This window comes from Mycetomoellerius zeteki, unplaced genomic scaffold (genome assembly GCF_001594055.1).
Source record: "Mycetomoellerius zeteki isolate Tzet28-1 unplaced genomic scaffold, Tzet1.0 scaffold297, whole genome shotgun sequence".
NCBI lineage: Eukaryota > Metazoa > Arthropoda > Insecta > Hymenoptera > Formicidae > Mycetomoellerius > Mycetomoellerius zeteki.
Window position 1 is genome coordinate 192406 of NW_017257279.1, and position 22605 is coordinate 215010.

Sequence of the window (22605 nt, forward strand, 5' to 3'; positions counted from 1 at the left end):
TTTCCTTTAGCTGTTATTACTACCTTTCCTAAGAAAATAAATAGTTAATAAATATAGATAAATTAAGATTGCTTTATACTTACAGTAAAGACTGTATTTGAAGTATAAACAATTGAGACAGAAAATTGCTATCACAATTAATTGATTCTCTCTATTAAATCGTAACTTAATAGAATAACTGAACGACATGCAACTTTTTGTATCACCACTTTAATTATTATTCATCTTAGTTGTCATTTTAATTATTAAATCGAACAACGTGAAATCAAACGCGTTAAACAGATATAATAGCTTCTTCCTTTGTAGGAAAATTTCTGCCTTCGTTTTGGTAAAATAACATTTAAATAACGCGCTGTGCCCTTTAACACTTTGCATATATGCTGCCCTTTAGCTGCGAGAGGCGAAAGAGGTAGTGAAGTCGGGCTACGCAACTCCATCCTTTATTCAAAATACATAGTGCCCTGGGGTTGCGTAGTCCATGCTATGGACATGATACGCGTACCGGAAGTAGATACATACACGCACGTGACCTACGACCTTTCAGAGTTAATTACTTGTTGAGCTATCGAAGCGTCCGGGGGCGTCTCGTTCTTGTTAGTTTCCCGAAATAGAGTGTATCGGGTTCGTATGTTTGTTTTCGCAGTTAGTCAGGTTGTAAGACAGGTGTAACACAACGATCGATTCTCGATAAGCATAAACGTACAATTGTGCACTCGCCTCAGGGCTGCGATGATGGATGCGCGAATCAATGCAAAAAAGTTGCAATCCAAATTAGAATTCAAATTTATGCTAGTCTGAAATACAATCTCTTCAAATATATTATATTATCAGTAATATTTAAAAAGAATAAAATATTGAAATCTCTTTAATATAATTTTAATGGAATGTAATTAAAACCTAAATTTACATGAAAATCTCGTTAATGTTTCTGTCTCCGAATGAATAGAAATTGTCAATACTCGGAGTGTTGAATTTAAATTTATATAAATATGAAGAATGGGTGACCTAAATAAATTCAGATTTATTTCTGAAAACGCACCTACACGCAACGATTTACGTAAAAGTGTCCAGTTTTAAAATAGTTCCAGATAAAGTAATTCTACAATCGATTGAATAAAATATGTATTTCAAAACAAATCTATTTTTCCGAATCTAAATTAAAAAGCGAGTAACGCTTGCAGAACGTAAAGAAAAGTGAACAATTGATCGTACTAAAATTAATTCGAAAGGGAATGTCAAATTAAAATTCGAATTCTTCTAAAATAATCTTTCTAAAAGTATCATCATAATATTTAAAAAAATTGAAAATGGAAATTGCTTTAATGTAGCTTGAAACAATATGATACGAATTCTTTAATGTAATTTTAATGAGATGTAATTAAAACATAATTTATATTAAAATCTCATTTATGTCTTCCGTTGAATAAAAATCAATATTATGGAATAAATTTATACAAATTATGAAGTTCTAAAAACTTACAACAAGGATTTAAATATTTATGTATACTTAGAATAAACATATACAAAAAGTTGATAATGAATAAACTTTAACATCATGACGTTCTAAGATCACGACGATCTCGCGGAAAACTAGCTCTAGTTATTAATCTCCAGCGCTCGTAAATAACGACGAGCGTCGCGAAATAACGACAAAGTGACTCCACGAACTTCTCAGGCAGCTGAGCAAACAATAAGTTGCCCGTCGTCCTCAACCGATCGAAATCTCAAACTTCAGCCGCAGCTGTCGAACGTCGGAAATCCGCATCGGCCTGATACCATGATACGCTCCTGCATCCCGAGCGGGCTATCGCGCGTGAACGTCAACGTCGTCATCGACATCGAGGCGTGGTGACGCGACGATCTCAGTTCGTCGGCAACGGGCATCGCGACAACTCGCGCAGTAACGCGGGAGGAAGTTTTCCGGAAGAAGAGATTGTTCCCCCGAGAAGAAGAGGGTGGGATACCAAGGGGGGCGAAGCAAGAAGACGAGTAAGAGGACGCGAAGAAGAAGACGAGAGACGAAGACGTGCAATTCCGCGACAAAGGCGGTGAGCAGGGAGCATCGAGGGGGTGGCAGCGAGGAAAAAAGGGGGTGAGGACGAAGTAGGGGGTCAGTGGGTTAAAACACGTGGATGCTGTGGCCAGTGTTAGGGGGGGATGACGGGCTGAGTCCCACAGCGTCGCCCACGCCGGTGGCGACCGGCGCCGTCTCCTCCGCTAAGGGGGTGAACAAACTGACCCCTCTGCTGCTCTGCGCCCCTTGTAAACCCGGTGGCCACCGGAAGAGCCAGAGCTCCACCCAGTGGTACGTGCAACAGGTAAAGAGACATCGGATGACCGGATGGCATCCTGCTGTTTTGGCCTTCGTTCGTTCGTTCGTTCTGCTTCGTTTTCGTTGACGACTCGTATGTTTGTTTGAAGCGGGAAAGTACAGTCTTAGGGAGATTAGTAGATGCGAAGAGATTATGGGAGAATGATAACGATTAATTATCGAGAGCGATAAGATTGATTCTCTCGTTTCCATTCGTGATTTTATTCCTATTTGGTTTGTTTCTATTTGATTTGCCGGCACTTTGTCATTGAGCGATGCTTGGTGTACTTATACGTTATACGTATTTCGCATGAAAGGTGTATCGTAATGCTCCCGATAATACGTTGGCAAACACTCGAGTTAAGCTAGCTTAATCGCGAATTCCTCAACACCGAAAGTGGAGTTCTCAATGTAACATATAATCAATTATTCATCAATCGATTCTTTTTACATTAGTCTTATCTACGTGGGAAAAAAGATATTGTATTTACAGCACTAGTTTAGTCGAAAATAATCTCGATAAAAAGACTCTTAGACTCTTAGATAAAAAGACATTTTGTGAAAGCAGTAGTTTAAAATAGTAGTGTAAAATAAATTTATATATGCTTTTTATTTATGAAGTATGTTTTTACCTAAATATATTTTTTTATTAAAATTCATCCGGTAAAATTTTAGTTCTATGCTTGTTCTACGAGATTTGACAATAGAAATTTGGAATTCAATCAGAAAATGTATCTTTATGTTTATTCTTAGTTCTCAATGTAACGTATAATGAGTTAGTTATTCATTAATCGATTCTTTCATATTGATTTTATCTACATGGGAAAAAAATGATGTATATTTATATTTTTTCATCAAAATTCATCCAGTAATAAATTTTTAATTCAAGGCTTATTTTGCGTATTTAGTCAAATATTTTTCGATAAGAAATTCGGAGTTCAATCGGAGAATGTACTTATCTTTACGATACACCCAATATGTTTGCATGTGACCTGCTAAAAATATTGTTTTTGTGATGAGTGAATATTTTTAATTAGACCTTAAGATGCATGAAAAAAAAAATGAATGAAAATCTTTTCGTTACTTTCATCATCGATGTTTAGACTAGTGCATGTCAAACAGGATTTGTAAGCGTGTGCAACAGATGTATTATATTGTAACTATCTCAATCCCCTACCAAACCTTGGAAGCAATGAGTGACATTGATTCCCGGATTAAGCCGCGCATTGATCCTCGTATGTGTGCCGCACACACGCCGGCTGTTTAACTGAGTAATCAGGGTCAAAGTGTCATCGGAACTGTATCGTCTCCTGAGTGGAAAAAAGCGATCCCTTGACAGTTCGATGAGTAAAAATAAAAATTACATTAGCCTCAACCGGCTAAGGAAGTTTTTCTTCGCGAAAATCACTTCTTATCAAAAGAAAACGCGTCTTTTGCGACTGCTAGAATCGGAATAAATGTTGATTAATATCATATAACTGTATTTACACTCCAGGCCAAAAGTTTAGAAATACTTAAAAAAAAATAGAATTTTTAGAATTATTCAAATATTCATAACAATGTGTTTTTTATAATAATTCTTTAAATTTAACAATTGTTATTATAAGATCTGAAAAATTATTGTTAAAAAAACACATTGTTCTGGATATTTGAATAAGTAATCTCAAAAATGTCAATTTTGAAAAAATATTTCTAAACTTTTGGCCTGAAATGTATATATTACATATTATATGTTATATAATATTTATACACACATCGTTTATCAAAAATATTACTTCAATATTTAAAGAAACGTCGATTCTGAATTTTTCGTAGAAAAATATCGTGCATTCGTCATTCCTTCCAATGAGACAACAATAATGAAACATAAAGATTCCTAGTATAGTTTATAGCAATTCTAAAAAGAGAAATGGATAAAATTGATCCAGCGATGCAAAGACGGCGCGTCTGTGTTCGTCGCGCTCGAACATTCCCCGTCGCAGTTTCACGGTAGTCTCCGACATGGACTTCGCGAGAAATCCAACGGGAAATAATAGGGATGTATTTCGGGACCCCGCGGGCGGACCGTTGACCCCAGCGGGACATTTACGGGATTCCGCGACGCCGCCCCGTTCACCATTCGCGCGCGAATGCAGATACACGTCTCGACGTTCCAGAAACGATGAATGATGTACCTACAACGGTTTACGGTATTACAACCATTGTCAATTTACTTATAGTCGTACCTGTACGACTATATCGACATGATCTCATGAATCTTGCACTCGTTTCGCGACGATCGATCCCCGAACCGGCGCGAATCGCGTATCTACGGTCACCATATATTCGGTCCACTAAAGCCTGTCACTCATGAAATGCATAACAGAACATAAGCATAAGACTGCTGGACCAATGAGCATCCAGCGTAATGTCGCTATCGATCTACATATCCATATTGATTTACATAAGATGCTCATTGGTTCAGCGATCTTATGTTATGCTTATGCCCTGTTATGCATTTCATGTGTGAGAGCTATTACACGCCACCCGATATGTTACACGCGACTAACATTAAAATTCGGAAACCACCAGAAAGTTATTGCTCCCCGTCGATCGATCGTGTGCCATCGCCAAAACGTTTCTGTATTTATGAATCCGAACGTTTATTCTAATTGTAACACACATTTCATCCGCTTTGGAAATTGTCCTGAGCCAAAATCACTTTTTATATACTTTTTATATACTTTTCCAAAGTGCTTACAAATAAATAAGTGCTGTTTAATTCAGTAGCTTCCTCTAAGATTTTTGTTTTCGGCACTCGTATAGTTAAATTTCTTGTTATAAGTTTTCAAATACTTAATTTCTATTTAGAAAAAGTTAAAAGTTACCTTTCTTGCATAATATAATAATAAATATATCGCTCCCTTATGTCACTTTAAAAATGATATACATAGTTCAAAAAACGAGTTAAGTGAACATTATTCTGTTAATCATCAAAAGTATACGGAGAGAAAAGATTTTGTTAATTTATCAAGCCGCTAATATCTGTAAAAAATTTGATTTGTAGATATAATGGCAACAAATGTGTCGGTACCGAAAACGAATATGATTTGTTACTTTATGGTAAACCGTATATTGTTTGTTAAATTTGACAAATAGTGAGAAATGATAAACAATAGTAACTGATCGATCCCTTTTCCATCACACATTATTAGAACAAATCATTTTTTGTTCTAATAACAAATTCATTTCTCTCTGTGTGAATCAATTTAACTTCGTTAAAGTCATTAAAATCGTTACAATTCAAAAAGAATAGTTTTTAAAAAAATTGTCACAACTCAACAAGAGAAGTTTTTAATGATGAAAGGAAAATGATAAAAATGATATTTGATCATTTTAAGAATATTATATATATTTCTCTTGCCGATATTATTTGATCAGTCAATTTTCTGTCAAATCGAAAAATAATTGTGTCACTTTTGAAGTAAAGGAGTAATTTATACACGTCCTTATTACGAAATTGAATAAGATAAGCTCGGAGGGGGCGTGCGCACGTGTTTTAAGATGAAAACATTATCCTGCGTGACGTGATCAACGAACGATATCGTACGATATTCATGAGTCTTTACCGGAAATGTCCCTAATTACAATTCAACCTCGATCGGAAGGTACTCAGTTGCTAAAAAAAAAGGAACAAGCATCGAGGCTCGGCTCGTGCTGTTTACTGCGGAACAATGGCGAATCGACATGAGGGAAGCGGCTATCAAGGACTAGTATACAGGTACGAGGACCTCGAGTCACGCTCGGGTTCCTCCTCTGCGAGTGTCTAATTGCTCGGTCGTTCCGGGGCGTGAGCGGGTGGACTTGGAATCCTCGTTTCTTGGGTCTCGGTTGTATCGAGGTGAAATCGACAGCTCTTCGTCGTTCGAATTTTTAAAATCAAATATATTAAATAATTCTTAAATTGCGAGAAATTTACTCAAATTAATTTTTGAAAGAGAAATTCATGTCATAAAGCACAAATTAAGTAAAAAATCATTATTTTTTTTACTCGTATTATTAATCATTAATGCGAGAAGTTTTCGTTATGATATCTAACTTGGATCAAAATTAATCGTAATAATTAGACGTAATTTTCGATAGATAAGATCAAGAGAATCTATTAAAATTTAGAAAACAATTAATTACAAGTAATAAGTTGATAGAACTTAATTCTAATACGTTGATGACGACATTCATCAATTCGAATAAATAATTTCATTAATTTCTCAAATAAAAAAGATATTTTTAATATTTTAGCATCCTATAAGAAATTCTTTTTTTCATTATTATTATTTCATAATTCATTTAACTTCGTGCTAATATCAATTTGTTTTTATTAAATCTAATCTATATGTATAGGCCTGTTCTTTTTGGCTGAACTTTTGCACCAGTTCATCTTTCTTCCTTTTCTCTCCAGGAGGAACTGGTGCAAAAAGAACAAGCCTTATAATTATATTTATATGTAATAGCTATTTATATATAATAGCTACAATAAAATATGCGATTTTCCGAGCAGTTAGTTCTGTGAACAATTTTCTTAATTAATACCCCGCGGGAGAAACGTTCTTGAGAATGCGTCCAACAGGAAAAATGAGGGGCATGAGGTCTTTACAGATTCCAGTTTCTGTCGTTTTTCCGCGAGACTCTTTTCTCTCTAGCGAGAAAAACATCGAAGGCGGCAATGACACGCTTCTCTCTTCGCGTCCGGTCTCTCGCCCCTCGTTGGTATTATGTCCTCAGTACGGCTTCGATTGTAATCGTTTGTGAATACGTACGTTTATCGTGTCGGATTCCACGACATTAAGCCCCCTTTACGGCCTCTAAGACTCGCTTTGTTTACAGGATCTCAATGTCAAATAAATGGACGTCATACGACAAGCTCCTTGATGATCGATCGCCTCGTTATAGAAAAAAAAACGACAGTTGCATCAACGATCGATATCTATCGTTCCCTTTATTCAAAGTTCAAAAGTGACACAACACAAATAATTATATGAAAGAAAAATGTTTGATATTTGTGACTATAATTGCATGGTAAAATAATTATGGTTGGGAGCTCCATTTTTATGGTTATTACTGTTATAATATTAGTAATAAAAATCATATATGACAGTCCTCTCAAATATGAAAAAATTGTACTATAAATTATAATAATTTTAAATATTAATGTAGTGAAATATCAAGATATAAATGGTAAATAAAATAAACATTTTTATTCAGTAAATGCAATCACAATTATAACAAATATAATTATTTTTTTAAATTCACTTACTATTTATGTAGTAATAACTAAAAAATATATTTAGATAAAACTGATAATTTTCAAACAGTGATTTTCAAACTGTTACTAATAGCACGATTGATTATATTTGATTGGTTAAAGGTTTACTTTTGTAAAGGTTCACTTAAATTAATTTTCCAAACTACGTCAAATTAGTGTTCTATCAAAGTAACTAAATCAACTTTCTAAAGAACTACCTTGTTAACTGAATTTTAAAATTTGAACTAAACTTCTCAATTTGATGTTAAGCCGTAGGGAATAACTAGTTATTTCCTTAATTTGCGGGACGACAAGCGCAAGAAGATCGCTAATTGTAGTTTCTTTCCGTGATGATAAACCAAAACACCTTTTCTAAAGGCTAACTACCTTTAAAGCGAGCGTTATCACATAGATGTTACGTCATCGCGTGAGTGAGTCCGTCTTTATCAAGTTGAAATTAATTATACAGACTGCCTGTGGCTCGACCGACTGTCACTGATAAGTAATACGTTTGCATGTATATTTGTATGCGTACACATACACACGAGTAGTATATGTTTATTATGCATGGACATGAGTCAGCTGATTTCGTGATTTATTCATTAAATGATAAATCAAGGAAGTTAGTAAGTAGATTTAGACTCTTTTTATTTTTGACAATTATCTTGTCTGATAAACACATAGATATAAAATCTATGGATAAATCGCTCAATGGGAACAAGTATGTGGATTCGATGTTTCTATCTAAATAGATAAAGATTTCACGTGAACAGTTGAATGGGCATAGATTTTAATCGATATTTCTAATCGATCTTGTCTTATGTCTGTAAGTTTCCTTGTAATATCCATTAATATGTATTAAGAACTGAACCCAGCAGTTTAGTTCTTAATATATGTATCTAAGGTATAATTATTAATTTAATACATTTTATATGTAATTTTCAAGAATACCAAGTTTTTAAATTAATTTTTATACAGAACTAAACAAAATTGTACTGTCAAAATACATTTCATCTTGGACCTAATTTTGGAGACCCTCTTTCAAGAAATCGCTTTATTAGGATTATATGAATGAAATATCTTTTCTCTCAGTAAAACTAACCGACTATAAAAGTAATACGACATCAATGTGTATGTTATAATTTCACACTCAACAATGTAACTGTTACATTGTTATACATGTCCAACATGCGTTATATTACATTTATATTGTTCAGTGTGGAACTATAATTACTGTTATGTTACTCTTAGTTAGTGGTTGTTTATTAGGTCATATAATGTTGCGAGAATATAGAACTCCACCGCGTATTGCTGAGCGACTTTAGTTCAGCAATTCTACATTACATCTGTTAGAATCTATATATAGAAGTATCCACGTAGAATCCACATTGAAATTTGAGGAAAATTTATTTTGATTTGATAATAAAATCGCAACGTTATATTCACGTACGTACCATGAATTCTTGTCTGCGTAGTTCACGTAAAATACGTAAATTCAACCATGTACTTGTTCTCATCAAGCAATTGCATATGGATATTTATCTCATTTCTGCTATTCTATCATAATCCTTACAGTATTTTTGCAATAATTCTGCAGAATGTTTTGCAACGCTTGAATCAAGTTTTAGAAAATAAAAAACTCTGTAATTATCTATACAATATCTGATTAAATTTTGAAAAGAATAAGATTTTATCGGACACATATTTTTATGGTTTGATGCGCACACTTTTATGGATTAATTAAAGCATTCTGTCAGAAATCTCTGCATTAGCACACGTAATTATTTTAGATTTAAATATATTAGCTATGTTTGAATCTAAAGATTTTATGAGAAAAATTGAAAATGTGATGAAGCATGTAGTCTGTCAAATTTTCATATTTAGTGTATATGAAAAGGCAACCTGGGGGATGATTTTATAGTCAATACAAAATAAAAAATTTGTAAAGATAATTATACAGCAATTAATTTTAATAATTGATACAAAGTAATAATATGTTAATTAACGACAACGTGATTATATTCACACAAAATTTATACAAAAAAACTTTACTTTCTCCTCCTAACTGTACTTATATGGAATAATGTAATAATTCGATGTAAAGCCATTAAATACATGTCAATTTTACTTGTTACAATAAACAAATTAACTGTGGATGGAAAAAATAGAATCATATTTTTTATCTACAGTTGCTCTGTTTATTTGTTACTTCTTTAGGTCGTGACAGGGGGTAACGAATATTCCGCTGTGAAATTAGAAATTTAAATCATCCCCTGTGTGATCCTTCATTATTTGTTCCTTTATACCGCTTACAGCATTTATTGATACGGACGTTCATGACTAAGTTCGGCGTTCGATTTTCTACTTTACAGCCCACGTGGCGTTTATGGGGCGAGGAAAGAGGCGACGGCGTCATTTATACAGTATATCTAAAGAAGGTCCGATACCATCGGCCCACGAGAAGTCTTTCAGCATCGGTGAGCATGATCGAAATATTTTTAGTCAAGATTTTTAACGTTTAATATTTTTACCGATTTAACTTGTCCTTTTCTTTTAGATTTTTAGCATTTGGTAGTAATTTTTACCCTATTTAATTTATCCTTTTTTTAGATCTTAATAATTTTTATTAATTTAATTTAATCATTTTTAGAGTTTAATTATAATTTTAACTAATTTAATTTTTTTTTATTGTAGTTGTTTTTTAGAGTTTAATTATTTTTACCAATACAATTTAACTTTTTCTTATTGCGATTGAATGGAGATCTACTTGTAACTAATATCTTCCACAATTTTTTGATTCAAGAAAGATTCATGGTCTCTTCGCTAAAGATTTAAAAATTTCAAAGAGAGCAAGTTTTAAATACTTGCTCTTTGAAGTTTCTAAATTTTAAGCTACTATTTATTTAAAGACTTTTATTTAATCCTAGAACGCTATTGTATGTAAATTTCACGTGTAAGTGAGATCATTGAGTGCTAAGCTGTGTTTTTAATATGGTTAGCATGAGGATCTAAATCTGTCAAGCTGAAAGCTGAAGTCTAATTGAGTACCATTCTAGTGCCATCCACCAAAGCCGGGACAAGCTTTTAAAAATTCAGTCCATTATATATCAGTTTGGATCTTTTGGTGGGCAGTATTATAACAGAGAGAAATAATGTGATAAGTGCTTTCAATTTTGAAGCAGTTTTATTGGATTACACACTCCATATCATTTCAAAATGAAAGACAGTAATCTTGTTTTTATTAATTTAATAATTAGGTTATTTATAAAGGTTTATAACAACATTTTGTCTATAAATATTAATTTATAGAGATTATAAAAATGTTATCATTAAAAGTGATGAAAAGAGAGAGTACAAAAATTTATATATTAGATATTTATATATCAGATTGATATATAAAACAGATTTATATATCAATAGTAACACTGTATCATCCATATTGACGAGCGTTCTAGAGTAAAAGGCTTTTATTTAAAGGAATCTGGCACAAAAGCGTCCATACAGCACATTCCAGCACAGTAACATTGTAACGTTGCTGCAACGTTGCTGAAATGCTCTGCGCTGTATATTGTGCGTTTGTTTTTAGTTAATAGTTTCAATATTCAACTAATGTACTCGTTGCGATTCTCCAGGATTCTGACGACGAGATTTCACATTTGGAATGGGAGACGGTGCGAGTGCGTTTCTTGAAGGCCGGCACGGTGCAGCGGCTGGTCGAAAGTCTGGCGAACGACGACGGCGAGCTGGAGTCCACTTACATAAACATCTTCCTGGCGACATACCGGGCGTTCACCAGCCCGCGTGAAGTCCTCGAGCTGCTGCTCGCGCGATACGACGCCCTGGACGGGACCGCCGGCTGCGAGCAGCACCGCAAGACCCTCGTCCAGGCTCTGCACGTCTGGCTGGACGCTTACCTAGGCGATTGGAAGTCACCCCCGAGCCATTCCCTTCTCGCCAGGCTCCTCGAGTTCACGCAGCAGCGTCTCATCGGCTCTGAGCTCGAACTCAAAGCCAAGCACCGACTGCATCGGTTTCAACGGGAGGATCAGATAGGTAATGTTATTTCACCGGCTTGGTGAGTCACGTCGTTTCACCTGCGTGAACTTTAAACACAAAGAATCGTATAATTGATAAGGCACCGTGAGAAGCTCAAATATGAAGAATGATAATGCGGCGCAACATTTCCTAAGAACCATATCGGTTTTGGTTAAACTGTGGAAGAAACGGGTTGTTATTATTATCTATATAATATATAACGGGCTATGATGCTAATTTGTTGTAATCAAAATGAGGTACGAAATTCATCAAATCGAATTCTTTAATATCGATCAAATTCTATAGTATTAATGTAATATAATCAACTGGAATTAATAAATTTTTTTAATTTTCGTATTCCAGAAACGTTCCTATATTTTTATGTGTTTATTTTAATACGATGTGTGTGTACTCACTGAAAAAAATGCATGTAATTTTACATGGAAATTACATGTTTATGATTGAAAAATTATCTAAATTACTTAAATATGATTGGAAATTTTCAATCATATTTTAGTAATTTTCCAGTCATGAACATGTAATTTCCATGTAAAATTACATGCATTTTTTTCAGTACTGTAATCATATATTTGAAATGTGATTTTTACACATAATAATAAATTTTTATTTAATGAAATTAGAATAATGATCCAAAATTAAGTTATCTTGTGATAATTGTATACATTTTATGACAATTCTGGATTATTTATTCCAAAATTTCAAAATAAAAATTATTTAATGACATCATTATTTAAAAATCGTGTTTAAAATTTAGAAATTTTAAACTCGATTTTAAAGTAATAAATTTATATTTAATGAAATTGGAATATGTGCTTCGGAATTGTTATAAGATAATTATTATAAGATAATTCTAGATTATGTATTCCGATTCCAATTATAAATAAAAATTTAATATTTTAAAATCTGCTTCAAATAAATGTCATACAATACAGTATTAAAATAAAAGTATAAAAATACAGAAAGGTTTTTGAAATATGAAAAAAATTTTTAATCCGCTGGTTGTATTTAAATAAAGTTCAAATCTATAATAAAAGCATGCAGTGATTTTCGAAAAGTTAATAGCGAGTGAAAATAGAATCGAGTAATAATACTGAAAAAAAGGAATACTAGAACGAGACTAGTCATTTTCCGTTTTTTAAATACTGCGGATAGGAATCCGGTTTCCAAATTGTTCCATCACGTCATAATTTTGAGATATTTGCATTTAAAATTATAAAAAAGACTTATTTTTACATATTTTATCATATTATAACTATGATAAGTGATGTGTTGAAAAAGTTTCATTGTAATCAAAATTAAGTATGTTGTTAGAACTTTCAATCCTTAAAAAGTTTTTTTAGTGTCAGATATGATTTATAAGATAATAATTATGATTAAATATTGCTGAATACGAAACTGATGTCAAAATTGACAAATTCAAAATTATGAAAGACATCTATACATTTTGCAATAATCCAGACATTTTTTAAGTTTTGATATCCGCCATATTAAATTAATAATTTGGAATTTGTCAATTTTGACATCGGATTCGTATTCAATGATCTAAAATCTCTTAAGTTTAAATAAATATAGTTGAAAGCTGTTTGTTAAATCATCAATAATTAAATTCACAACTTTTCCGTAATGGACTCTATATTTAACTATATATTTTATTAACCGTAGCTGATTAAAAAATCCTTTTGAGGGCTGAAAGTCCTAATAACATATTTAATTTTGATTGTGATAAAATTTCTCTATTATATCATAAATCATAGTTATAATATTACAAAATTAATAAAAATAGCTCTTTCTTGCAAAATTGAATTGCAAATTTTAAAAAATTTTAACGTGATAGAACAATTTGGAAAACACATTCGTGTGTAGATATTCAGCATTCAAAAAACTATTTAAAAATGACTAGTTTCTGTTTCAGTATTAAGAAAAAGACATTTTTGTCGAATAATGTAGTAATATATATAATTATACAATTAAATGTCAAATATGAATTTTTTAAACATCGGTTAAATATAGTTTTTTGTATTAATACATAGCGCACTAACTACAGTGCCGATTTTTAGTAGCTCTAATTTTCTTATTTTGAGTTATTAAAAATAAGGAATTCAAATTGTTCTTAATTGTTAATAATAATAGATTCTTGCTTATGCACACAATTTGAATGTATCAAGTAATGATTCATATAGCGACCTGCTTTATATTTACAGAGAATTCGTTGAACCGCGATAAGCGAGCAAAACATCCGCTAAAATATGACATATTTCAAATGCATTATCCGAGGAGAAAGGTCAAACATTATCGCACACAATCTTCGAAGTTCATAGGAACCCCAAATTGCAAAACTGTCTCCTCAAACTTGTGCAAAAAAGAAAAACATAACAGATGGAATAACACAGAGTTTAATGACTCTTTATATATCCAGATCTCGCAATGCGTTTCAACATATATCTCGCGAGTTTCTAGAATAAAGAAAAATTAAACGGCATATTTTATTGGCGCGAACAGCATTACGAAAGAATCGTTCTATCGGCAGTTTGGAACACAGAAAGATAGTCCGATTGTTAGTGACGGTGAAAGGCCAATCAGGCTGCTCGAGCTCGCACAAAGGCGTCTGCTTCCCGTGTATAAATTGAGGGTCCACAGGCTCTATTATACTGTCACGATCGGGCAGGGCTCACCTTTCACTCAAGACTCGCCTGGAGAATTCGATCCAGTTGCGACATTTCCAAAATAGAGATGGTTTTATTTAAAATAACGAGAGAGAGAGAGAGAGAGAGAAAGAGAGAGAGACAGAGGAAGAGAGAATATTTTGAAATAAACTTCGCAAAAGAAAGTTTTTGACACGAATATAATTGAGACTTGTTCTTAATAAGAGTTGATAGAATGTAATATTTTGTAAATTTTCAAAAAAATTTTAAGAAAACGTATTTACTTCAGAATTATTAAAATTTAATATAAAGTTTTAATCTTATTAAAATATGAAAGTTATAAAATTAATTTAAATTATTCTTTTATACATTAATTAAATTTTACAATAATAAATTTAAAAAACTGTAATGTATGGAATAAGAAAGGATTTTATAAAATGGACTTCGAATATGAAAATTAACATTTCACCATTTAATTCCATGTTAATTTTCATTAATTTTCGATTAATTTAAGTTCTGCTTTTGGATATTCTTAAAAGAAGTTCTAAAGCAATCTACTTATATTAGAATTAAATATTAAAATTTAATGAGATTTAAAATTTGTATTAAATTTTAAATCTCATTAAAATTTCAAAGCCACACAAATTGATTTAATTGAACTAAATTAGGTATTCTTTTAAATTTGCAATAATTCATAAAAAATCGTATGAAATAAAAATGACTTTTATAAAAGAACCGATTATGAAAAAAATAACATTTCCACCACATAATTCTAGATTAATTTTCATTAATTTGAGATCGAATCAGATTGATTTCAACTCGGTTTTCTTTTTTCTTTAGACTGTATGGTGTACGACAATGGTCGACCCATGCGCGGTTCCCCGGATCCGATGGCGGATCACTGGGGGAACTACATCTTCCCCGAGGTGCCCCACCGTCATTTCGCCGAGCAGTTAACCCGGATGGATGCCGAAGTATTTAAGAAGCTGGTCGCCCATCAGTGTCTTGGTGCCGTATGGTCCAGAAAGGATCGTTCCAGGAGTCACGAAGCTGCCACGGTGGTGGCAACCGTGAACCAATTCAACGCCGTCTCTTTACGTGTGATCTCGACGATTCTGACGGACACAACGCTCAAGTCTCAGGAGCGCGCCAGGATCCTCGAGACGTGGATCGACGTCGCGCAGGAGTTGCGGGTACTCAAGAATTTCAGTAGCTTGAAGGCAATCGTCTCCGGCCTCCAAAGCAATCCGGTGTACCGATTGGAGAAGTGTTGGCAGTGCATGCCTCGGGAGAAGCACGAACTCTTCCGCGAGCTCGAGAGGATATTCTCGGAGGAGAACAACGCCTGGACACAGAGGGAGTTGCTCATCAAAGAGGGCACTGCCAAATTTGCTGACACTGCCGGCAGAAGCGATAGGCATCTGCAGAAGCTCTTTCAGAAACAGAATACTCACGCGGGCGTAAGTGCAATAACACGTTGTGTAATGTTGCTCTTTTTTGTGAGCTTGAAATTTTTTCTCAGCTTTTTAAGAAGATCGTATAGATGTTTATAACCCTGTTGTTCTGTTCAAATTTCTATACAATCATATTGTTAGAGTCAATATGATCAAGAAGCTCTAAACAATAAAAAAGATTTTACAGAAAAAGGATCTTACATTCAGACGATGTCATCATATACCAGAGAAAAAAGTTCTTAAATATTAGTAAAAAATGTACTATTCATTTTGAATCAAATAGATGCTAACAGAATAGTAAGATTAAATTATATTACGTCAGAAAAAATCATGACAACAACGATTTCTTTTATGTAGAGAAAAAAGTTTGCTCGTATTTTGATTGTATGACAAAGTATTAATATATTTGATATTTGACTTTAAGAACTTTTAAATTGTAAAAGTTTGCCACATCTCAGTGGTATCTAAATTAGAAAATTGCTTTAATGATTTAACGAGACTAGAACTATAATTATGAAATTAAATATATACATACACAAATAAATTTCATTTTTTATACAAAGGACCTCGCACCAACCTTATGGGTTTTGGCTCTCGGTGAAATTGTCTGAAAATTTATGTTGTCCTCCTTATTGTCCTGAACAAATGTCTCAGTGGGCACAAAGTCCAAAAATGCCTAGGGTCCGAATTATGGAAGGCCGAGAGTCAAAACCCATAAGGTTGGTGCGAGGTCCTTTATAATTATATGTATATATTAATTGTAAATTATACATTAACATATTAATATGTAATAATAATTATTTATATATATAACTTATATCTAATTTTTTGAAATCAGAAAATTATAAAATTAATTATATATAAATTTATGCTGAATAACAAGCTCAAGATGTGTTAAAATTACGATTCGCAAATAATTTTAAATACAGATTAGATTACACAGAAACCAGTTTTATTTATACGGACGAATATATCGTATTCTCTGCGTTATTCTCTTTTCCTCTTAAACTTGCAGTGTTCGTGAATTTTTCTGAAATGTGTTTTCAGAATATTAGTTACGGCACGATACCGTATCTAGGTACCTTCCTAACTGACCTCACTATGATCGACACGGCAATTCCGGATACGATAGCCGATGGTCTCATCAATTTCGATAAAAGACGGAAGGAGTTCGAGGTGCTCGCCAGGATAAGACTTCTGCAGGGCGCGGCAAACGCATATAACTTCAGTATGGATCCCGTATTCGATCGTTGGTTTCACTCGGTGGTGGTGCTGGACGATCGGGAAGCATACAAGCTCAGCTGTCAGATCGAGCCACCACCAGGGAACACTCTCAACAACCGCGGCAAGAAGAAACAGGTGATCATTTTTCATCTAATAAGAAATATAGCCTTGGCCATAAATATGAGGCTCAATTTATTGCATTTTCTTGGAAAAGTCGATAAGATCCAAAGAAAAACTAACAAAACATTAAAATGGAAAAATAAAGGTGATCATTTTTCATTAAATGTAAAACATTTACATCAATTTGTGAAGGTGTTTTATACTTTTAGCCAAGACTGTTCTAATCTACTTTCTTCCTATATATATAATATATATATAGGAGAATATCAAGAAATTTTTCCCAAAATTATCTAATCTGAATACCAAAATTTCTTCATCAGAGTCGAACAAAATAAGCATGTGAGGTGATAATATTAATGATATATTTCGAGTATTTTTTAAGTAAGCCACGTATTCTATTAAAAAAATCTATCTTCGATTATCAACAGGGACTTAAACGAGAATTTAATCTTGGAACTTGTCTTACAGGGTCATCAAGGTCACCGCAAGAATGATTCAATCGCCTCAACGTCCAGTTCGAGCAGTTCGCAGTTTTACTGCGACCTCGATTCCCTCCCGAGCTCGCCACACAACTCGTTGGACCGGCGAACGTCACCGTCACAAATGTCCAGTTCGTCCTCGAGCTCGTCTCTACCGTCCCTGGACGTATCTCTAAGTTCCGGTGGAGGTGGCAATCATCAGACTCGCCTGGCACCCCCAGCCGGTGCTGTGGCGGCCAACGGTAGCACCCCGAATCTCGCCGGACTGTCTAGTCCCAGCCACTCGCACAAAAGCTCGCCGGATTTCTATATTATCAAAGTCACCATGGAAACGGATAATGTGGAAACGCAGGGCGTGGTGCTGTACAAGTCGATAATGCTGTCGAATAACGAGCGGACGCCACAGGTTATTCGGAACGCCATGCTGAAGCTCGGCCTTGAAGGCAGTCCCGATCAGTACACCCTGGCCCAGGTGCTACCCGATCGAGAGATGGTACTGCCCAACTCAGCTAACGTCTATTACGCTGTAAATACCGCGCACAATCTCAACTTCATCCTGAGACAGAGGAGAGAGCCCAATGACGTGACCTCGGACAGTCCCAGGAGCAAAGGCAGCAGTCACAACCACAAGAGGTAGTCTTAAAACCGCCGCCGAATGCCCAGAACAAGAGGATCTCTGAAGTCTCCCGGTGACGTAAGCGGGAAATAGTTCTTGGACAGTTACATGAACTTTGGACGCGAAGTTAGAGTGCTAATGGATTCTCGGTGAAGGAGAGCAAATTGAAGTCGATCAATATAATTGCGATAAAAGACAAATGCGATGTTGTCAGCGTACGTCAGCGAACAAATACTAAGCTGTAATATCGCGCTAAATGAATTAACATTTGGTATTACAATATTGATGTCAGTAGCATCTTTCCAGCACAGAAGCCCGTAGCAACGTTGCCGCAACGCTTGCAAGGTTACTGCAATATTGCTGGGATGGTTTGTGCTGTATGGGTTAATTGATATTATCAATAATACATAATTGGTAATGTTAATATTACTAATTAACGTTATTAACAGTAATGTTAACAGTACTAATTAAACAATATCGCAACAATACATATCAGAGTATTACAGCTTAACATCCGGTTCGTCATTAAGGTATTCCATTTTATAATTCAAAAACGATGACTTATTTAATAGTTGTACAACGTGAAGAAGTGACGATCACAATATCAGGCATCACAATTACTGCATTTGATCGCGCATCCTCGTTTGTTCCCCGTCGCGAATCGAAGTTGAAAGAGAGCGAATCTCGCCGTACTCGCGTTAATTAATTTGTTTATTAAGATTTACCATGACAACCCCGGCCGCTTCGTCTTTTTGAATGCGACGCAAACGAGCGACAAACCGAGGTATGATTAAGCGCGGTCACTCGTACAACCGGAAGTGCGTAGACCCACGCACGTATCGCACAAACAAACGCACGCACGAACGCACATACAAACGCACGCACGCACACACGCACGCACATACATACATATATATATATATTATATATATATACACACGACTCGTACAGTATTGAAAAGACAGAGAGCTCGGTATAGTTGCGCAACCGAGCAAGCTGTTCTAGCATTATTCTAGGCGCGCGTTTAGCGTGAGTCACACACGCGAGGTTCTTATCGACGCCGCCGTGACGTAAACAGGCCCGTATTCCTGCCGTTTAGAGCATCTATAATGTTAAACGCGTGCGACTGCTCCCATTTGCTTAATCCGTTCTGTAAAAAGACATAGAAACCGTTAATACGATTAGGATAATTAGAAATTTACAAACTCCCTTTCTTGCGAGAAACATGGTGGCTACGTTTAGCGATAAGTATAGCCGATCGAGCGATATCTGTCTGATGTAACGCGACGATATTATAGGAAATAATTGTACTAATTGTACGCTTTGCGAAATATGGCTGTGGATTCAATTAGCACCATGGGTGTTAATTATAATTCTCACCGTGTTGATTGAACACCAACATTGTGTGGATTTAACACCATGGATGCCGATTGAATACCACGGTTTAAAACTCATGGTGTTAAATCTACATTATGGTGCTTATATCAACATCCACACGGTGAGAATTTATTCAATATTTAACACCCAGGGTTTCAATCCACGTACATATTTTTGGAGTTTAATGCTAAATACGACCGGTCGAGCGATACCTGATGTAAATGTATGACTATTGTAGGAAATAATTGTATTAATTGTACACTCTAAAAATATGGGTGCAATTTAACACCACGAGTATTAAATGTAATTTTCACCGTGTTGATGTTGATATAAACACCATCGTGTGGATTTAACACTGAATTTTTAACCATGATGTTAAATTCATGTTGATGTTTACATCAACACTAACACGGTGAAAATTATATAAACACTGCACATCCATATTTTTTAGAGTTAAATCCACACCCATATTTTTTAGAGTGTATTTCAAATCAAATGAAACTAAGATTTTTACTTTCTCTTGCTCGTCATGAGGGAGCCGTATATTTATAGTGTGCTCTCTCATTCGTGATTGACATTTGTCCGATAATGATTATGTTCGATGTTACGAAATGATAATCGTGTCGAAATAATGCACAGGGATTTCTCCGTTCGTTGCGAGGTAGATGTGCGGCGGTAAAATTACGGGTGTGTCTACGACGGCACACATCCTCGCGTGTGCGTGTATGTATAATAAACTATACACGTGTTTCGCGAAACATTAACGAGATTATAGAGAAATATCGGAACAAGCGACTCAAGCCGTAAGGGTCGATTGTGATTTTGTAAATACTTGTAATTGCGTAGCGCGGTAACTCGACCAAACAGGAGGGGGGGAGGGGAGTCCTCTCGCGCAAAGAGGGCAGGGTGTCTCATCGGAAACCTGTCAATTATTGTCGCCGTTCCCTTCTCGCATACTCCAGAAAGCGGGATCCGAGATTTAGAACTGCCTCGTTTGATATTCTACAAAACAAAATATTCGCGAATTTGTCCAATGAATTGTTGCGAAGGCAAGGAAAAAGTTCTGTGATAAAAAGGAATCTCTCCAATTTTTTTTCTTCTCTCGACTCACTGCTATGAAGCAGAGAACGAATTTCGGTTCACAATAATCGGAGAAGCCCACTTTTGTCCGATCTCATTATATGAGAGGCTGAGAGAAAATTTTCAAATGGATTCATTAGGAGATGTATCCGTCTAGTAAATATTAACCGAGACACTCTACCGTGTCGCTAGATTAACAGTAACATAACATTAATGTTATAATTTTACACTCAACAATGTAATTGTTATGTACAACATGAATTATATCGGGTTATTATATTACATTTAAATTTTTTAAGTGTGAAATTGTAATACTGATGTTATTGTTAATTGTTATTTACTGGGTAGTTTTATCACGACGGCGGGACAGAAATTGACGGCTCGACTGCTAATGATCAGACAAGTCTATATTTTTCTGTCTTATGGAAAAGTCGAGAAAATATGCGGAAGGTACCACAAGATATTTCGTTTGAATTGGGCGTTCACCGAGTCGAAACCGTGAAACAGAACTTGTAGATCCAGTTGTGATAGTTAGACAAGTTTTTCTCCACTACTATAGAGAAATCTTGGAAAAACACACACATGTCACAAAGTTATAAATTTTATATATTATTTCAGTAGAGGAATAATTAAATTATCAATTATTTTAACTTTGGAATTTAGCGTAAGTTTGAAGAAACATTAACGTATTTCTTCTATAATTGTAATATAACATGAAATTAGCATTGAAAATTATTTTCTCTTAAAAATATCATGTTAAGAATAATTTGCTTTCTTAGTATATATATGTAAATAAAAGCCAAAAATCAATTGTTTAAAAAATAAATTTAAAGTGGAGATTCTCGACTGCTCGGTGTTCTTGAGGAATAAATTTAGGCAGTGTTTCAAATTAACTGCCAGCACTGAAAATGCTACAGTTTATGTTACGTGCACTATAGATTTTCAATACTGGCAGTCAATTTTGGAACACAGCTTCAGTTGAATGTATTTTTAATGAATTAACGATTGAACGTTCGAGAAAACGTTTGAACTTTGCAAATATTTACATCTAACAAAAATACCACAATTATTTTAATGGAACGATTAATATTCGATTATTGAATTACGTAACTCTACCCAATATGGCCTATTTGTTGTTTAGAGGTAATTACATGAATAGTTAAACCCTCATTATTTCCATATAAATATTGAAAATGCCTCTCTTATGTCTTCAATTAATCAATAAAAACTAGATTGCAATGTGAATAACACAAATAAATAAAAAGCGCCAAATTACGAGATTTAATTAAGATCGTGAGACTGGACCTTGATGCCTATATAATAATATATTTCTATGTAATATTTTCAAGTAATGTTCAAAAATGTTTCTTCTCAAGCAGAACAAGTCACAATAAGACATTAAAATGAATCGTAACTGATTGAAAAGTAACTTTTAGAACTTTTGGAACCATTTCGATGTCATGATAACTTGTGTTTGACTCGGATTATTTTGAATCTGACCACCAGTTTTCACTGTTAGACTGAAGAAAAATCGCAACGCTTAGATAGTCCATATTGAGTACAGTTATTATCTTAATTAAATGTTATAATCATGTATTATCCGACTTGTTCTGAGGACGAATGGTTCCGGCGACTAAATGCCGGAAATCCGAAAGAAGTGGATCAAGTTTTTCACCCAGTCGCGTGCCTGAGAGGGGATTCTCGGTGTCAATCGATATTCCATTAGTGAAGCGAGCGCTAAATAATAGACGGCTCATTCGTCGTGAGAAAAAGTGGGTTTGTCCGGTTTTTTGTGAGCGAACCGCGGTCGTCGGAATCGAAACCCGCGTTGCTAACCAACTAGCCGAGAGCCAGACCAACCCCGCAAGTTCGGCCGCTCGCGGTTTTTCCACGTTGATACATTTTTTCACCGAAACTTCGCAACACTCGACAAACTCCCGCGCGGCCGAAAGGGAAGAAGGAAAA

General features: G+C 34.6%; 1 protein-coding gene across 4 annotated transcripts in view; it reads left to right on the forward strand.

The window, feature by feature from the left end:
* Rgl (Ral guanine nucleotide dissociation stimulator-like) overlaps positions 1–21214 on the forward strand; it is a 48580-nt gene extending 27366 nt beyond the window's left edge. For 3 of the 4 annotated variants that reach the window (XM_018450779.1, XM_018450780.1, XM_018450781.1), the window contains 5 exons: positions 9965–10069; positions 11225–11645; positions 15131–15750; positions 16792–17103; positions 17557–21214. In XM_018450779.1, coding sequence (XP_018306281.1) covers positions 9965–10069; positions 11225–11645; positions 15131–15750; positions 16792–17103; positions 17557–18204 — 2106 coding nt within the window. In that variant the 3' untranslated portion in view covers positions 18205–21214. Of the gene's footprint in view, positions 1–1735; positions 2319–9964; positions 10070–11224; positions 11646–15130; positions 15751–16791; positions 17104–17556 lie in introns of all 4 variants that reach the window. The other variant, XM_018450778.1, reaches the window with a different exon arrangement.
* The last annotated feature ends 1391 nt before the right edge of the window (positions 21215–22605 follow it).